General features: G+C 36.6%; 1 protein-coding gene across 3 annotated transcripts; it reads left to right on the top strand.

Moving 5' to 3' along the window:
* The first annotated feature begins 21 nt into the window (after positions 1-21).
* On the top strand, positions 22-19,401 carry stm (starmaker). 3 transcript variants are annotated; one of them, XM_088929034.1, is made up of 13 exons: positions 22-98; positions 1,914-1,975; positions 3,096-3,128; positions 5,360-5,413; positions 5,816-5,860; positions 7,936-7,983; positions 10,671-10,715; positions 11,063-12,775; positions 14,615-14,656; positions 14,865-14,903; positions 16,163-16,222; positions 18,234-18,323; positions 18,743-19,401. In XM_088929034.1, exons 1-12 carry the CDS (start codon positions 88-90, stop codon positions 18,272-18,274), a joined length of 2,193 nt encoding a protein of 730 aa, XP_088785160.1. In that variant the 5' UTR covers positions 22-87; the 3' UTR covers positions 18,275-18,323; positions 18,743-19,401. The 3 variants fall into 3 exon arrangements, with proteins under 3 accessions (XP_088785160.1, XP_088785159.1, XP_088785161.1); XM_088929033.1 differs by having other exon boundaries at positions 11,063-12,823; positions 18,747-19,401; XM_088929035.1 differs by having other exon boundaries at positions 73-98; positions 11,063-12,823.
* The last annotated feature ends 538 nt before the right edge of the window (positions 19,402-19,939 follow it).

Raw genomic sequence — 19,939 nt, 5'->3', positions numbered from 1 at the left:
GTTGCTATCCAGAAAAGATTAAGAGTCAAAGAAGACAAAAAAGCTCCTGTGTACTGCCCAGGCTTGGTTACTAATATTCCTGACACAATGCAATCCCGGTAAGTGAAAAGAGGTTCATTCTAGATTGGTTTTTGTAACTTTTGAAGAGTACTAGTTGAGACAGTCTCTGTCAATCAGTCACCTGATACAAAGTGCTGACTTAAAATCGATGCTAATAGCCTGTTCTAACTGTAGGAGAATATGTGAAAAATTTGAACATAATATTGGGATTGAAATACCTTGCTTTATCGGATTAAGTGTCAAAAGACTTGCTGTATCATAAGATAAACATCCGTGATTTGACATAAACTTGTTTTGAATTTCATTTTAGTTACATTTTCCTTCTTACCCCAATATACAGAAGAGCAAAATGTATCAATAGGTTTCACAAAAACATTAATTATATGTATATATTAATATCACACCATCAGGAATTATAGAAGAGAGAAGAGTGTACTGAATGAGAAATAATTCTTGCATCTTAACAAGAAAGAATATTATTCTAGTTATTCAGAATGTGTTTGATGTTCTGACATATGATGTTAAGTTTAGAGTACAAAATAAAAAGTTAGACCAAAGGTGAGTTTCAAAGCAAAGACAGGCTGTGAAAATGTTCATTCTGATGAAAAATCTTTAAGGTCTAATATGTGGTTTTAAAATTGTGTCTCTTTATGGAGGGAAAGATAGTGGCTGAGTTGTCAGTTACCTGATTTGCACATGCATTTTCTGGAATGTTTTTTTATAATTTTTTTTTACTTTCTTGGATCATTGGCTTCTTTGGGATTTTTGCTGGATGCTGATTCTTCTGCAATTAGCGTTGTTGTATGTAATTTAAATCTGAAAGCAGGCTTCCATAAAACATTATTATGGGGAATTGTACAGTAGATTAATTTACTCTTGATAAATACAATAGCTTATTTCCTAGTATTACATTGAATTCTAGTAATATTATAACTCATGTTGCAAAGAAAATATTGTAATTATATTATTTTGGCCAATAGGTCATGTTAGCCAGAATTATAACATGAAACAATATACTGATTTTGAAAAGGAAGACAGGACTAACTTTAACATCTTATAAAATTAGAGCAGGACAAGAAAAATCTTTTTCCAGGTTTTATTTCTCTGTTCATGAGCTCCAAAGCACTTGTTTCACTAAATTCCCAGCTCCTCTCTGGAATGTACATTTTATTGCAACACAATGATACTTTTAAGATGCTCTTCAGAACCATGAAAACCAGATGAACACAGAGATGCAATATGTTAGGAAATGATAGCTCTTTGATTTAAAAATGAAATAGATGCTATTTCACATCAGTCCATCTAGCTCAAGATTGCATTTTAACTTCCAATGTGCATGAATGTAAATTCATTTATGTTTTTTTATGTTGTGCATTATTCCAAATTTATAAGAGGTTAGAGATGTTTTGTTAGAGAGGTTGTGTTTGTATTATGAATCTCCCTTATTGTAAAAGCTTCCTATTGTACATGAAATACAAATCATAATATCTAAATGGCCCAGAGTGACATAATGAATTTGGAGATGCTTCTAGACAATGCTTACTGTAACTCACCTTACCTATAATTTACCCTCTCCAGTAGCCTTCTGTCCATTCATATAACAAAGCAAAATTTAAATAATTACCACTGGTGGTAGTTAAGGTTGTTTTGACAAGGTTTCCCCAAGCGACACTTATATTTTGAGAATTATTTGTTGATGGAAATCAGATCATTGCAGCTGAAAGAGCAGTTTACAGTTTGAGCGAAAAGTGACAATGAAGTCGGCCTTGACATGTTATGGAGCTAATTTCGTTTCTCAGGGTTTTTCTCCTCAAAGTCATTTAAGTCTCACCCACCTCTTTAATATTTTTTAGCACTCTGCTTGTCGTTTTGGCTCTGGCACTTGTGGCTGTTGTTTTTTCTGCACCTACGGATGGTAAGATATCCTTTATTCACCTGAGCACTCCCTTGCTCAAGTATTATCAGTTTTAAATTCCTCTCTTTCTGTGTTTGCATGGGAACACCACTGATGTCCTCAGCTTTGACTATTTTTCAAATACGTGTTACAATAATTTAGAAATCCTATGCTGTATTTTTAATTTCTGGTTTAAATATTTAGCAATGGATGACCAATGTCAGATTCTCAGACTTTACCCTCATTTGAAATGGAAATTTTAAGTTTTTTAAGTTTTTCTTTGTATTTTTTTTTTTAATTTTCAAATATCCCTCAGATTCCGGTGTTGGAGGATTATCTTCAATCTGCTTATTGTGGCAGACCAATTTCTGTAACAGGATGAAAAATTTACCCTTTCAGCTTCTTAATATCATGCTTAGCATATTGTTTTCATAAATTATCGCTTTTCAAATAATTTATTTTACCATTACCCCCAAAAAAAGTTTGCTCTTTCTATGTGCTTAGTTAATGTGCACCTTGTATGTGAATTAACTTCTATACCACTTCCCTCTTGATGTTAAAATCTAAATTGTGCCTCTCAGGTGCACTCTCTTTTTTTTGTGAATGAACTCAAGCCTTGCTTGAGTGTCTTTTTGTGATGGTTTCCATGGCAAATGGGCCTTCAGGGCAGTTTCATTTCCAAACTGGCAGCGTTTAGACATTCCCTGTGGTATCACCCCTGAGAGTGACACAGTTACAGTGTGATTCCATCTTCTCCACCACTCTTTTCTTTTATTATTTTTGGCATAAAAAATTAAATAATTCTAAACTTATCTTATTGTTTTTTCACAAATGGAAAGGATCATTATGGCAAGATTTAATCCATGTGTAAAGACTGATATGCTAATATTGTTTCGACAATACATTAGGTATAATAAACTGTAACATTAAGATGAGCCTTTAGTTAATGACATATTAAATAAATTCCCTGGGCCACCTGAACTATTAAATAAAATAACCACTATTCATTCCTGTAGCCCCTTTGAATGCATTTTAACAATATGATTTTTGTAAATATTTCCTGGAAAAGTATCTTGTCTTCACAATTAAAAAGCAGGGTAATTGTGGTTTCTGTGGTAAAGATCCTGTTATTTTGTTTCAGATAGGTCCATGGTGTTGCTGAAATATCTAAATGGTGGGTATGCATGTGTCTGTCAGATTTGTACATCTTCTAAATACCACTATCTGAAACCATGTTATATTTTAAGACATTTCAGCTTGTTGGTTACACAATAAATGTTGCAAGTTCTCCATAGCCTGTTGTGTAAGATATGGTATGATCTGTGACAGTATGATACTAGAACCAGCCTTGATTAATTATATGGGTTTCCAGTTGTCAGTGATATAACCAAAGAAATAATTTGCTTAGGTGGTCATATTTAGCATTTTCTTCCTTAGATCTCCACTGATTTACAGATAAAAACCAGCAGACTAAGAACTGGATTTAGTCAGTACTGCTATTTGGCGTACAGTGTATTTCAAAAGTGCTGACCCACGCCCTCAGTGGTGGAAAAATAAAAACTTTTACCTTGATTCTTCTGTTTGGATATTCTAACAGGATAATTAACAACAGGTATTGGTATTATAGTCCCATAGTTTTAGCATTAAAGAGACATTAATATCTACTGTATATTTATTATTTGGTTGGTTTGGCTGGTTTTGATAATCATCTAGTTTATATTGATTCCCTAGATATTTACAAAAGAACCGAAGTGAAAAAATTGTCAATGTCCAAGATTTTTTTTAATAAGTTTATAAGTTTTAAATAAAAGTTAATTTAACTTTGGAAACTAGAATTCTAAACACCACAAGATCTGGATGGCCTGTACAAAGCTGAAGCTGCATTAAATTAGACATTAAACAAAATCAACATCTAATATGAGCCCTTGATTAGGAAAATAATTAAATACCCTAGTTATACAATTATTTAAGATGGTATGATGTACAGTACATTGAAGTCTGTTTCTGTAGCTCAAGAGACATTATGTGGACTTTTGAATAACCCTATCTGTAACCCTATTTTTGGGTAGTATTTCTATTTTTATCCTTGATATCTAGTGTCCTAATGTTTGCCCTGAAGCAATTCACAATAGTAGAATAAAAGCAAACTTTTGTGAAGTAATTCATAATTGACCTGTTGAGGTATACACAAAATGTTCATAAAAGCATTTCAGTATTAATAAGCATTCACGGATTCTAATAACTTGTTTGCACCTTCCCCATACAAAGAAATAACAGCTGTAGAGGCTGGCTGAGGTGCACATACAGTAGCAGTGGGTGCCTTTTCTCCGGGTTCAGCATGTCTAGGATTTCAGTACTCTACACCATCAAAGGTCACACAGAATTCTATTCTAATGCCCTTACATTTTAATTATTGGCCGAGCCTGTATAGGAATACACTTAACGCACCTTTGCAATTGTAAAATACCCACAAATTAGACCTTTGGGGCTTCAAATGAATAAATTGCTGATTTATGACTATGCCACATTGTGTCTTGCCTGCAACTAAAAAACTGTTATGCCTGATAAATACTTGAGCAGGCTGAGTATTCTTTTCACCATCGCCTCACAAATTTAATTTAAAAATTAATTTAAGATGCTTCTCTATTTGAAAAGATTAAAAGATCCATCAAACGACTTCTTTAAACATGATTTGCTGAAAACAAAACAATAAGCACTATGTTTACTTTATTTACTTTACTTTGAACATTTACGTGATTCTTTATTAAAACAAAATTGTACAGTTTTATTTGGAGTAACGAAATCGACAGCATACAATTTATACTACACCGTCACACAAAATAAAGCAGCTACCCTATATTGAAATATATTGAAATCAACATTCACTGCTATTAATCATTATTACAAAAGGAGAACTGAATTAACAGTTCATTTTAGCTGGAAATACACAAAAGTGAAAGAAACAAAATCCAATAAAGACCATATTTGGAACTGGTGTTCAGCAGAACAGTTTATTTTTTGTTTTTTCATGATCAAAATTAACAGCCCATGTTCACTGCAATAAAAGTTCACAGTGCTCAGTGGAATTCTGAGGTCTGAGTACTGTACTTTAAGGGCTCAGGATTAAATCTAGATTCTAATTATTGTGAATTGTTTAATTTTAGGAACTCTATGTGTATGAAATGTATGAAGTTATTGTTATACATACTACTGACATGCAACCCCCAAACTTTATGTACTGTATAGCATAGACTGAGCCTATTTTTTTCAGTTGCTTATGGGCTTCTGTGTTTGTCTAGGGGTTTCATAGTTTGTATTTTTATCATCCAAGTACTGTACAACGACAGATACTGTATAAGATGCCGTGGGAAATACTAAAAAATGTTTGATGCTGTGTCATTCCAGGTGACCATGATGCTGATACCTCAACAGACAGAACTGACTTTTCAGTCTCAGTAGGTCTGTATCAGTCTTCTTATGGGCAACATATTGTAAAACAATACTGTGGCACAAAGCACCCACTTCATGCCGAAAAGAATATTTGGTTGTCAGTAATATATAAGAAATAGTGGTGAATACTGCTGCTTCAGTCACTTCAAACTGCTTTTCTAAATTGACAATTATTACTTAAATATTCTGATTTAATTAAATCAGTTAATTGCAAAAAAATCACTTGTAATTTTATAGACTGTAAAATAAAGACATTCAGACAGTTAAATTGATCAGCATGGAATTTATGTCCAATTCAATGATTATTATGTTTAAATATGATATAATACAGCAGCGGACTTTGAGTCCTCAGTAATCAAAATGAGAAAGGCAAAAAATCCCACAATTTGTAAAGCACCTTTTCTTCATTAGGTATCACAGAAACATTTGATTCCTCCAGTGAACAAACAACAAAAGGTGAGTATGACAACAGATTACTTTAATCATATGTATTAGATCAAGATCCTTAGGATCTTTCTTTTTAAATCTGAGATGCATCAAACATTCTGCCAGTGGTGTTGCAAGCTGAAAAGTCATTCATTAGTCAATATTCTATTAAGTAATTTGAGGCCACAAACCTCTTTATGTTGTTCGGACCTCAAAGACCAGTATTCTCTCTTAATTGAAAAAAAAGCTCGCTTAATTGTTCATATACTTAAACATTTTACCAATTTTAAGACTAACAAATAGAGAATATGATTTAAAGGTGACCGACAGTATTATGCTTACCAGACATTGACTCTTCAAGGCCAGGCCTGACAAGCCAAGGTATTTGATATACTGTATGGATGAAACTTTGAGTCAGTTCCAGTTTGGCAAATTGTGTTAAATGGTTGTCTTTTAAGAACATAAGAAGGTTACATTCATACATCATTAACTAGAGGACATTCAGCCAACTTAACCTGTTTGCTAATAATTAGCTGATTGACCCAACCCTTTCCTTCTATGAAATCAGAGTATCAGCTCCATCAGCAAGGCTGTGTAGTTTGTTTCATATTCCACACAAACTCTTAGCATAAGTGCCTCCTGTATTTGGTTTTTCATCTACACTTCCATATAGTTCCCACTGGTATCCTCTGGTTTGCATTTCACTGTTGATTCTGAAGAAATAACTTGCATTTTGAAATTGCATCCCCTTGTAGTCTTTCTGCTCAAGACTAAAAAGGTTCAGTTCTTTTCGCCTGTCACAATATGACATTCCTTTAAGCTTGGGAATGTACAGTATAAGAGAAGATTTTCTTTCAGTATGAAGGGGGTAGCTCCTGGAGCCATATAGTAACCATTGTATGAAGGTTTTCTTTTAATGACACAAAGGATTAAACACATGAAGCTATTGTTAAACTTTGCCTTTAACCAACAGTCATTTGTTTTTTGTTTTTCAGGTAACTTGGATACCTCCAGTAACACCACAAATTCACCAAGTTAGAGTGTGATGGAAACTGGGCTCAATAATTTCACAGCTTCAAATATTTCCATGCCAAAAAGTGGTTTTCATTTCTCCTTTACCTTCAATTTACATAAACTTGCACGTGATATTTTGGAAGGGTGGCAGTATTTTAGATGTCTCATGCTTTAATAAAAAGCTGTTAGAGGTTATAAACACTCTGTTAATTGTAGATGCAAATTTTGGTTATTTTTTTCTAACTAATGCTTACAGTATGCAGTGTAGTCTAGTTATAGGAAAAGTTGCTTGGAAATTAAACCAAATGAAAATAACCATACTGACACAACATTGAAAACAATGTACCAAAATACAGCTTCACAAGAAATTACATTCCCACCAAAATAGCAATATTAAGCATGTGTACTAATTAATTAAGCATACTAGCAAGCTATCGATTAAAACTGAATGGATACATTTTGCCACAAATCTATTTTTATTTTAGGTTGTTTTTTAAATATTTAATTTTTAAAGATGCTGATAATGATTATTTGTTGAAGATTCTCTAAGCATTGAATTAATTTAATTAATAATAAGAAATTGGTTTCTGTTGGATTCTAAGCATTTCATTTGGAATTTTCAGACTTTCAGAATTTCAGATCTTCAGAATGTATAGACTCCTCAAGCTCTACAACCATGAATTCCATTAGAAAAATTATTAAAAAATGACGAGAAGAAGGGAAAAAAAGTTGTAAATAAAATGCCATTCAGCCTTCTTCCATGTTTGTGTACAGTTTGAACTAATTGGAATTTTGAATGGATGCAAACAGTTTTTGCTCGGTTTTTCATCTGAGATCTACTAAAGCAAGAAACTTTGTTTCACTTTTGAACGATCTGATAATATCAATCAATTCACCATTTTATTTTTATTTTGCATTTCTAAAATGGTTAATATAATATAGAAAATATTTTTAGCATCCCTACTCTAAATGAAGAGTTTATGTTCTCCAGTACTTATTAATTGGATGTGATTGCTCATTTTTGTCCCTGTCTGTAAGTGATCTTGATGATATTAGTGCAGGGAACTCATTCCAGATTATTTTTCTTTCAGAGGATGACTCAAATGTCTCTTCAACATCCAGTGATGACAGCTCTAAAGGTAGATTAATTCTTTTATTGGTAAAATATTGCCTACATGTTCAATTTACTGTATGCTGGAAAGTGAGAGGTTGCATGTAAGATGTAGTTCAATTCAAGTTACAAGTAAAACATACAGTATATTGAACACCTGAAGTGTTCAATATATAGCTTATACTGTATATACTATATATATAAACTATATATGATATATTGAACATCTGCAGACACAGATACACCCTGAAAAACTGGAAAACAGTAACTGATACAGTATGTATTTTGCAATTTAGCTAACCTTTTTAGAAAATCATTATGTAGCATTAAACCCTAAGCTTTTACTTTACTAAGGTCTTATGCCATTACATTACTATTCAATATTTAAGAACATAGAAGATGCAAAATGAGAGCAGGAATTCAGACCAACATCCTCATTCAGAAGATTAGTAGCAAAATGAATTTAAACATTTGTTCAGATGTTTCTTAAAGGTCCCAGAGTTCGGGCTTCAGTCACTTGGCTTGCGAACTGGTACTAGATACTCTTTGAGTAAAGAACTGTTTCCTATTCCCTGTCTTCCTCCTTCGGTTTCCAATTATGACTCTGCATCCTGTTTTCACTACTGAGTGTGAAACATTCCCTGTGTTGAACCTACTGTATCTTTACACCTTGTATACCTGGATCAAATATCCTCTTAATCTGTTCTGTTCGACTGAAAAGATTTAGCTCCCACAACATGTCCATACATGACCAGGAAACGTTGCGGTTCTTTTAGCTTTTTCTATGGCAATATTATTTTTTATGTGGCATAGTAACTAAAACTGAACACTGTATCCTACATGAGCTCTTACTAGCATGTTTTAAAGCTCACCCATAACTTCATTGGATTTGAATTCCCAAACGATTTGGATGGATTTGATTGGCTAATTCCCCAAGCCCTGTGGCATGCTTGGTAAGATTGGCCCAAGAGAGAAGTATTTAGTCCTATCATTTAATTTATAATAACTTGGAATAACAGAAATCACCCTTTTATTTCGTCTCCGAAGTTCCGTGTTACACGTTTAATGTCTTAGAGGTGGAGTTTTTAAGATATTTAGTTGCTGCCAAGTTTATGCGTCTTTCCATCCAGTTTCTCACCTCTTCATCCAATTCAAGGTCACTGGGGAGCCAGAGCCTATCCCAGCAAGCAACAGGCGCACTCACACCAGGGACAATTTTCCCAGAAGCCAATTAATCTGCCAGTACGTTGTTGGACTGTGGGGGAAACTGGAGCACCTGATGTAAACCCAGGCAAACACAGGGAAATCATACGAATTCCACACAGCTGGCACCCCAAGTCCGGAACTGAACTGAGGGGGCCAGAGCTTCAAGGCAGCAATGCCAGCCACTGTGTCACCATGCCACTCATGTTTATGCATTGCTTGGGAAAAAAACGTTTTGTATAACAAAAATTAAATTTTATTTTCCAATCATAGCATTATACAGAAATAGCACTCACAGACCAATTACAAAATGGGACAAAAGTAACACTCATTTTTGATCTAGACACCGATGAAAGGGATTCAACTGGTAAGACATACAAGTCAATGGATGTCAATGGATGTTAACTTGGTTCACGCCAAACGATCGTTTTTTCTGACAGAAACCACCAGAGCACTTAATGTGTCCGCTGAGAGCAAAGAGTCTGCTGAAACATCAGGTCAGAAGAGAAACGGGAGGATTCAGGGCCTTGAACATAAAAGAGATAAAAATAAAAGTAGACAATCTAAGACATGAAAAACTATTTTGTCGCTTTCTAAAACCTTGTAAAGTAATCTTTGTAAATTGTAAAAAAAATTACACTTAGGTGTACGGCATTGAACATCGGGTATTTGCAAAAACTGGTTACTTAGTATTCACAATTAGTTCTTTCATGATACTAAACTTTGCTGGTGTTTTTCTGTTGATCAACGACGTGTACAGGCAATACCAATAACAATCTGTCAGTGTTTTCCAAAAACATTTTAAGCCTGTGACATTTCTAAAAGAATGACTTCGAGGTTGCTCAGTGCTTAGCCATTTTTTTGTAGCAGCTACATTGTCCTACAACACAGTTTGTAAGTAGCTGTTGTCCGTAATATTTCATAAACCCATAGTTTATGATGACTTTAGACTTTGGTTTTCTAAGTGTGTGAATAAGAAAAAACGTAACTACTGTTGAAAGGTATAAAGCACCATAACACCAAATGGGAAAAATGAATTTTACAACATGAAGTTCTAAATAAGAGATGTTAATTTAAAATCAAGGCAAAATGACATATGGTATATTAAGGCTCAAAAACATCAACTTCAAAAACTTTGCTTTGACTATACCTCTCCGAGTAATGAATTGCATACTGTTCAAATTAATCTATGCTTAATTTTGACTTTTTACCTCATAGGTGTGCTCAATTCTCTATTTTCTTAAACTGAAGTAGCTCCTTGGGTTAAATGTTTAGTATCTCTGGGCTTTTTGCCTTTGAATCTTCCTTGCTCCAGGCTTGAGAGCTTTGGTTCCTTTAACTTGTGTAATAATGTTTCACTTGAGACGAGAAATTCTCATCTCTCTTATTTGATTTCTTCTGGCTATCCGAATACTCAGTTATCTGCTTCCCTTTTCTTTAGTTGAAAAGTACCTCCCATATTATTTAACATTTTATTGAGATGTTCATAACATTAAATAATATATTCTGCAGATGAAACAAAGGAAGATAAAGAGAAATCAGATGAAGACAAGAAAGGTAAGATCTTAAGGCTTTATACTATATTGTATATACAGATTAAAAGCACACACAGATATACGAACACTTAATGCTTGGAAATGGTAATGGTAATGATGGTGGTAATAAGGAGTAAAAAAATAAGTACATCTCTAAAAATTCTGAAGGTAAGATACTATACAGAGTACTAAAGTACATATAACAGCCTACTTAACCTGAATGTGTGATGTATACAAATGATTTTAGCTATTGCTATGTTTTATTGTAATGTACAGTATAATAGTATTTATTGTAGGTTCCAAAATCAGATCAGATCAAAATCAGAAAATGTCTCTTTTAGCATGACCTTTTATTTTCTGTAAATGCAGACAGTGACAGTACAAGCAGCCAAGATAAGGACAGTGAGTCCAGTGAGGACAAAGACAATCACCGCAGCCACGATAAAGACAGCGAGTCCAGTGAGGACGAGGACAGTCACCGCAGCCACAATAAAGACAGCGAGTCGAGTGAGGACAAGGACAGTCACCACAGCCATGATAAAGACAGCGAGTCGAGTGAGGACAAGGACAGTTCCAGCAGCCATGATAAAGACAGTGAGTCCAGTGAGGAGAAGGACAGTTCCCACAGCCATGATAAAGACAGCGAGTCGAGTGAGGACAAGGACAGTCACCACAGCCATGATAAAGACAGCAAGTCCAGTGAGGACAAGGACAGTTCCAGCAGCCATGATAAAGACAGCGAGTTGACTCAGGAGAAGAACAGTTCCAGCAGCCACGATAAAGACAGCGAGTCCAGTGAGGAGAAGGACAGTTCCAGCAGCCATGATAAAGACAGCGAGTCCAGTCAGGAGAAGGACAGTTCCAGCAGCCATGATAAAGACAGCAAGTCCAGTGAGGACAAGGACAGTTCCAGCAGCCATGATAAAGACAGCGAGTCCAGTGAGGAGAAGGACAGTTCCAGCAGCCATGATAAAGACAGCAAGTCCAGTGAGGACAAGGACAGTTCCAGCAGCCACGATAAAGACAGTGAGTCCAGTGAGGAGAAGGACAGTTCCAGCAGCCATGATAAAGACAGCAAGTCCAGTGAGAAGAAGGACAATTCCAGCAGCCATGATAAAGACAGCGAGTCCAGTGAGGAGAAGGACAGTTCCAGCAGCCATGATAAAGACAGCGAGTCCAGTCAGGAGAAGGACAGTTCCAGCAGCCACGATAAAGACAGCGAGTCCAGTCAGGAGAAGGACAGTTCCAGCAGCCACGATAAAGACAGCGAGTCCAGTCAGGAGAAGGACAGTTCCAGCAGCCACGATAAAGACAGCGAGTCCAGTCAGGAGAAGGACAGTTCCAGCAGCCATGATAAAGACAGCGAGTCCAGTGAGGAGAAGGACAGTTCCAGCAGCCATGATAAAGACAGTGAGTCTAGTGAGGAGAAGGACAGTTCCAGCAGCCACGATAAAGACAGTGAGTTGAAGCAAGAGAAGGACAGTTCTAGCAGTCATGATAAAGACAGCGAGTCCAGTGAGGAGAAGGACAGTCACCACAGCCACGATAAAGACAGCGAGTTGAAGCAGGAGAAGGACAGTTCCAGCAGCCATGATAAAGACAGCGAGTCGACTCAGAAGAAGAGCAGTTCCAGCAGCCACGATAAAGACAGTGAGTCCAGCGAGGAGAAGGACAGTTCCAGCAGCCATGATAAAGACAGCGAGTTGACTCAGGAGAAGGACAGTTCTAGCAGCCATGATAAAGACAGCAAATCAAGTGAGGACAAGGACAGTTCCAGCAGCCATGATAAAGACAGCAAGTCCAGTGAGGACAAGGACAGTTCCAGCAGCCACGATAAAGACAGTGAGTCCAGTGAGGAGAAGGACAGTTCCCACAGCCACGATAAAGACAGCGAGTCGAGTGAGGACAAGGACAGTTCCAGCAGCCATGATAAAGACACCATGTCCAGTGAGGACAAGGACAGTTCCAGCAGCCATGATAAAGACAGCGAGTCAACTCAGGAGAAGAACAGTTCCAGCAGCCATGATAAAGACAGTGAGTCCAGTGAGGACAAGGACAGTCACCACAGCCACGATAAAGACAGTGAGTCCAGTCAGAAGAAGGACAGTTCCAACAGCCATGATAAAGACAGTGAGTTCACTGAGGACAAGGACAGTCCTCAGATTATCTAGATTCTGGAATAGTTACCTTATTTTTTAGGGTATTTTAGAAACCCAGAATTGAGAGCACAAAGAAATGCTCAAAGCAGCATGCAGATCAATCTAGTCTAAACAATGTAAGAAAACAACAAAAAGGCAACCTGAATGCTAGGATACCTGAAACAGTGAAAGCATAATTTAAATCAAAGGTAAAAAGTGTGATTAAATGAAATAGTTCAATACACTAGTAAGGTCTTATTTAGAATATTGTAAATATTTGAAGACCTTTAAACACAAGTAAAATGGAGATTAGAAAGTACAAGGCTGGGATTAAAGGAATGCCCTACTCTGACAGGCTAAAGGAATTGAATCGTTTTAGTCTTAGTCAAAACCACAGGGGACCCAATTCAAGTATTCTTCATCCTCAAAATACATTGATAAATTTAATCCTATAAACTTCATGGAAAAATCATAAAGGGATGAGAAACTCCTACACACTGTCGTATACAGTATAAAACCCTTGTACAGTATGTTGGTGAAAGACAAAAAGGTGATAGTTGAATAGTTGCTTTTTATCAGAACAATGAACTCATAGAGTATGTAAATGAGCAAAATCACTTTTAATTACTCCATCCATTTTCTAACCACTTCATCCAGTTTAAGGTCAGGGGGGTGTCAGCCTATTCCAGCATGCAAGGAGCATAAAACAGAATACACGCTGGAAGGGGTGAAACACACACACTCAGAAACACACATACAGACACAAATACTCACACCAGGGCTAATTTTCCCAGAGGCCAATGAGCCTACCAGTATGTCTTTGAATTGTGGGAGGAAACTGGAGCACCAGGAGGGAACTTATGCGAGACAATTATAACAAACTTCATACAAACATACATATTAGCTATTGCAAATATCTGTTGTTACATAACCTGTTACTCAAATTCCTCATATAAACCCTAAGGTTTGAAGAGTAGAAATCCAAAATTCTTCTTTATTTTCTATAACGTATCAACCTTGCCTGTCTGAGAGTGATGAGGAAATTATTCAGTTCCAAAAAACACTGGTAATCCTCTGTTTAAGAAAGTCAAGATTACAATGAACTGCAAATTATTTATATGATCCATTGTAGAGTGGAATATACAGGCAGGGTTGCTCACAAGATAAAACATTCTGAAGCTTTAGAAAAGAAACACAGATGTTACCCTGTTGCATTACAGTTTAACCTTAGCATTATGATATTGCCATTTCCCAAACCGATGCAATTATCTGGGAAGTTATTAAAATGTAACTGCTATTACAAAGACACGAATACTTACAAAAATCCCCAAATCTCCCATAGTCCTTTGAATTAATATCAATTGCTGTACACATCCCACATGAATACCCACAGAAATCCAAAAATACCTCACAGTCCTTTGAATTTACAGTATATTATTTGCAGTGTATATCCCTTTTTCCATCCAGGTCCCTGAGTTTCTAAAATTTCTCATTTCCAGCTACTCCATAGGCCAGCCAGGAACAGCAATGAGTGCAAACTGGTCAGACCACTCATCACAAAATAAACTCACTGCTAAAAATACAATGTTATAGAAATGAAAGTTTATTTTCTATTTCATAAATATGTCATGTGCGCCCATTGTTAAGAAATTAATTTCTACACAGAAAATACTTTATTTTAGGTGGGTGGTATTTTAGGTGGGATGTGGGAAATGTTTTTGGTTTGTGTGTAAAGGCGATTGATTAACGGTTCGTATTGCATTTTTCTCTGTGCTGTCTTTAGATGATGACAAGGATGAAGACACCTCCGAGACTGAATCAAAAGGTACTTGATCAACAAACAAATTTGTATGACAAAAAAATTAACATTAAACAATCATGCCAAAAAACATTCTGTTAAGCTTATCCCTAAATCATGAGGTATTTAAAGTGGCCAAGTGACATGAAATATATAAAAAAACACGTTTTTGTGAAAGAATGAAATGTTATGAGGTCTTTTCAGGTCATTTCAGGTCATGCATCTTTTGTTTCAGATGACACAGAATCTGCCAGCAAGGAGACAGACTCTACTGGTTAGTTGAATTGATTCCTATTTTTTACAGATACAGTATTTCAAGTGGCATGTTAGGATACGATGTTTTTAGGTTAAAATAAAAAGAACAGTTGTTCAAATTTGTGTGGGGACACGAGAAATCACAGTGCAACTCAGTGAAGTTTTGAAATGCTCTTTTGGAAGGCCCTTCCTCAGACTGCAACAAATATATGACATATATGTAATTTATTTCTTAAGTATAACATTATAGAACGTAGCAAAATGACAAAGCAATAAAAACCATTACAAAGCCAACCAAATGCCTTACCTCTCCAAAGACTGGGTATATACAGGGTGGTAATTATACTGTAGATACTGTATAACAAACTAATTATCTACATAATCTATATGATTATTTAGTTATATGAATACTGACAAACTGGTAAGTTGATTTCCAAGCCAGAAAAGTTGTCTAAAAATGTATAATAAATACTTGGGCAAGACTAAAGAGAATCATACTAAGTACACACTGTATCTAATACTATCAGATTAGAAGGTCACACAAAAATGGTTAACTGAGAAGTTGTTGTTAATTATAGCATTATAATAGGTCAACATTGAGAAATGTTATGGATACTAGTGTTTTTCCACTGTATATGCGACATGTACACCGTGTGTAACAGATTTGTACGTCAGAAGTACGTCATTAATTTTTAAGAGAGTGTGAAATAAACCAGTGACATAAATTCCCAAGGTAAGATGAAACCTGCCTAGCTCATTCACAGACCTTTTGATTCTTCACAACTGGTCGGGGGGGGTCTGTAGCATCATTGTAAAGCTACTAAAATGAATTTAAAAACCGGATCTAGGAGAGAAAAGAAAGAAATCAACATGCAAGCCAAGGCAAAGAAAACAAAAGATTAAAAAGGTCAAGAGAGAGATGGGAAGAGTTTTCAGTCTTACCATTGAAAAACAACAGGAGAGGATGAAGTCAAATTATTCTCAGATAAAAACAGGGCACTTCCAAGAGACAAAAGATAAATGGGTTATGTACTACATGAATATTTCTCTCTCACTTCAATCTGCTCCTTACTGTACATGGGAAAGATATTGTACCTGAATCCAGATACTGAAAAACAAATTAAGAAAGACTATGAACAGTAACTCAAATTTTGCTTTCATTAGTCTTGGTAACTGGGATTTTTTAAAAAATGTGTTGACAGATCCCACCAAGCAAACAGTTTTACTTTAAAATGTTTTAAAAGCTGAGGGATTACCGAGTCGTTTCTCCTTTATTAGATTCAAGTGATCAAGTAGATCCACTAGACAGACCAGTCCACAGTACAGAAAGTACTCACGGTAAGTTAAACTAAAAAATACTTTCCAGTACAGTAGCCCTCATTCTGCAAAGACAAGCTTTTAAAGAAGTTTACTGAATACTGAATTCTGAACTGAATACTTTAACTTGATGCTGTTTGTTGGGAGCTTATCTCTTCCCTTTATACAAAGCAGTCTGATTCAGTGCTTTATAGAGGCGCTTCAAACTGTATTACTTTACATGGAATAGTAGAGGAGTTTATTGCCATATGCACATGTACATTGGAATTCTTATTCGCACTGATCTCTCAGGACATACACAGTAGACAGTACATTAAAAACATAATAAATAATACAACCATTGGAGAACAATCAATATGTTGTAGTGAAAAAAACATGGCAGACCATGCAAAATGTGCATAGTGCAAAGGTGCATTGAGTCTGAGGCATTGCAGTTAGTTGTTAAGAATGCACGCTGCAGTAGGGTAGAAGCTGTTCTTAGGCCTGGTGGTCTGTGCTTTAATGGCGTGGTACCATTTGCCACAGCGCAGGGGGTAGAAGTTGGATGGTTGGGATCTTTTACATCTCTTGATTTGTTGTGGAGTATTGAAGACGGCATCTTAACTACAGAGCAAATGAAGAAAAACACCTGCAAATTATGAAGGGAGTCAATCGAATAGAATGGCATAGTCCAGTGATGTGCACACCAGTTGCAGCATATACCAACAATATGTTACAAGGAATCACGACATCCAAAAATCAAATACTTTAAGAATTTGTGTTGCGTATTTGTGCATAATAAGTGCCCACTGGAAAGGTTTGCAACTGAGTGTGATGAGGTCGGGATGAGATTCAACACCTCTAAATCTGAGGTCATGGTTCTCTCCTGGGAAAGACTGTCTGGCTCTCTCCAGGTGAGGGGGAACAGCTGCCCCAAGTGGAGGAGTTTAAATACCTCGAGGTCTCTAGTGAGGGTAGAGGGGATCCTGAGATTGACCAGTGGGTTGGTACAATGCCTGCAGTAATGTGACTCTGGACCGTTCTGGTACTGGTGGTGAAGAAGCAGGAGTTGAGTTTCTGGATGAAACTCTTAGCTTTGTGGTCCATCTATGTCCCCGTCCTCGCCTATGGTCACGAGCTTCGGGTAGTGACCGAAAGAACGAGATTGCAGGTTACAAGCGGAGGAAATTAGGTTTCTCCATTGGGCTGCTCGGCTTACTCTACATGACAGGATGAGGAGCTCGGCAATCCGGGAGGACCTTGGAGTAGAGTCGCTGCCCCTCTGGTTCGAGAGGAGCCAGCCGAGGATGTTCGGGCATCTGGTGAGGCCCACTGGGAAGAGACCCTGGGGCTGACCCAGGACACGCTGGAGGGATTATATCTCTCGGTTGGCCTGGAAGCGCCTGGGAATCCCCCAGTTGGAGCTGGAGACTGTTACTGGGACTCTTCTGCCCAGCTCACCCATTACTACTATGACCCTCACCAGGAGTAAGCAGTTAGAAAATGGGACGATTCCATTCCCATTCCATTGGATTCCATTCCATCCCAACTGGATGGGAATCCCCCAGTTGGAGCTGGAGACTGTTACTGGGAAAAGGAAAGTCTGTTCTGCCCAGCTCAGCCCATTACCACCATGACCCTCACCAGGAGTAAGCAGTTAGAAAATGACTGAATTTATAAATGGTTTTGGCCAAACCTGCTTGGTTAAGGAGGAGAAAGAGGAGGCTCCACCCTCATTCAGAGAGTTAAGCAAAGGGGAGCTGCAAGGTGGAGATGGATGCATGAAATAAAGATGCAGAAAAAGAGAGATTTGTGCGAGATAGTGAACGTCAAGAATGTCGCTATCCCTCCCACACTTCACCAAAGAACTTCCTTTTAATTTTAAGCAAAATATCAAATGGCAGCTAGATAAACAGTATCATTATAAAGTTAAATGGAAAGCTACAATTGTTATGTATTATTGCAAAACACAGTATTGTCTGATAATGTATGTAGCATTTATGACCTTACATTGAATTTTAGAAATATACTATATATTTTTTTCTTTTTTAAGGTCCCGATGATGAGGGCAGCGTCCCACCGAGAAAGTCCTAGTATTCTAGTGTTATGCTGCTAGATTCTGTGCTTTCCTACTGAACCAGAGGTACCTGCTGCTAATCCTCTTTAATTACATATACACTTGCAGACAAAGGATTTACAGTATCTGGCCTGTCATTTGAAACAATGACATTTGAAACTGTTTTTGTTTCTACCCTTCTGCTTCCCAGCATGTAGGGTTTTCACACTATTCCTGGCCTGTAGAGATCTCATTCATTTTTTGAGGGTTTCTCCAATGGGATCCACATGAGATTCCTTGTCATTCACTTAAAGAAAAAAAGGAGAATTGCGTTATGAATATGCAGTGGAAAGAAGAAAACAACCTCACCTAACACCACTGTTCGTAACACCACTGAGTGTGCTGTTTTACATTAATGTATCTATACGCATGCGCTGTGGTAAATAAAACTATTCCAGTCTAGCCCTGGTGTTGTACAACGTTGACAATTTTGCTTTTTTTCCCAGACAGAAAGACGCCGAGACTCACCTAAAAGAGTAAAGAGATCCTGGTACAATCTAAACCCATAAGATTCTGCACCAAAGCCGAAAAATTGTTCAATGCCTCCATTATTTTCAATACTCAATTTTCCTATTGAGAAATGGCTGATGGATTTTCATAGGGCTATGGAAAAAAATGCATTATTATACTACTGGTATACTGTACATTGCTTTGAGCTCACTTTATTTTATTTTCTGTAAGCAATATTGAGAACCTTTATGCTCCCTCCTCAAACCTGTGTCAACCCGTCCATATATTTTGATTGCCTTTACTTTTTGATGGTGAAATATTTTGACGTATTCTTTCTTATTAAGAGAATCAACTGATAAGATGCTGACTTTCAGAATGAAACTGAAACTAGATTGACATTTGTAGGGTTTCTCTTTGGTCTAGGGTTTCTAGTGTGTCTATTGAGAATAGTGTCTTTTAATTTGTACAATCCTACTGACAAGGTACTGTACATACCTTCCTAAAATGTATTTGAGTGTTTCAAACGAATTTACTTTGTTTATGGAATAAAATATGCAAACTCAGTTTTAAACTGGCCAAGAACTTGCAATTTGTTTTATGAATACAGATTACATCTGCGTTTGTAAGTCTAAATAAAAGAAAACATTCAAAGACATAGCCAAATGGTTTCTTACATCAGTCTTATGCTGGTTTGGGGCCACATTTTAGCTTTGGGTTTATACTGTAATTGATTATAAATGTATGTACAGTATATACTTATACAGAATATATCGATTTTACTTGTTAAATGGATGTGTTAATTTCTTCTAAAGAATTGTACTTTCAGAGTCGACTTTATTGTCCGCTTACAGTGGTAATTTTACTTTGGCCTCTCTGAGACAACAAAACGAAGACTACATAAAAAATCCACTGGAATCCAATGGGCTTTCTAATATGTATATAATCAATGCAACACATACAGTACAGTAAACATAACAATTTAATGGAAATTTTCCAAACAGAAAGTGTAGTGGGTGTGTTTTGCTCCCAATGTTTATAATCCTTGAAAGCTTAGCTCTACCTCTGACACCAAGACTCCCATACCAAGTGGAAGTGTTAAAATAAAGCCCACTGTCTACCAGACTTGTGTAGGCCAGCTCTAGGATGTGTTTGCTTCCATCAAAGCTCCTCACCCTTCAAGAGAATTAATCTCT

This window comes from Atractosteus spatula, chromosome 12 (genome assembly GCF_055471065.1).
Source record: "Atractosteus spatula isolate fAtrSpa1 chromosome 12, fAtrSpa1.hap1, whole genome shotgun sequence".
NCBI lineage: Eukaryota > Metazoa > Chordata > Actinopteri > Semionotiformes > Lepisosteidae > Atractosteus > Atractosteus spatula.
This window is presented reverse-complemented; position numbering and strand designations above follow the sequence as displayed.

What these genes read in the sequence shown, in the direction of transcription:
- stm (XM_088929033.1), top strand. An exon ending in CAGTGATGACAGCTCTAAAG is followed by an intron (nt 7,984 to 10,670) that starts GTAGATTAATTC and finishes TATATTCTGCAG; the next exon opens with ATGAAACAAAGGAAGATAAA. An exon ending in CAAGGAGACAGACTCTACTG is followed by an intron (nt 14,904 to 16,162) that starts GTTAGTTGAATT and finishes CTCCTTTATTAG; the next exon opens with ATTCAAGTGATCAAGTAGAT.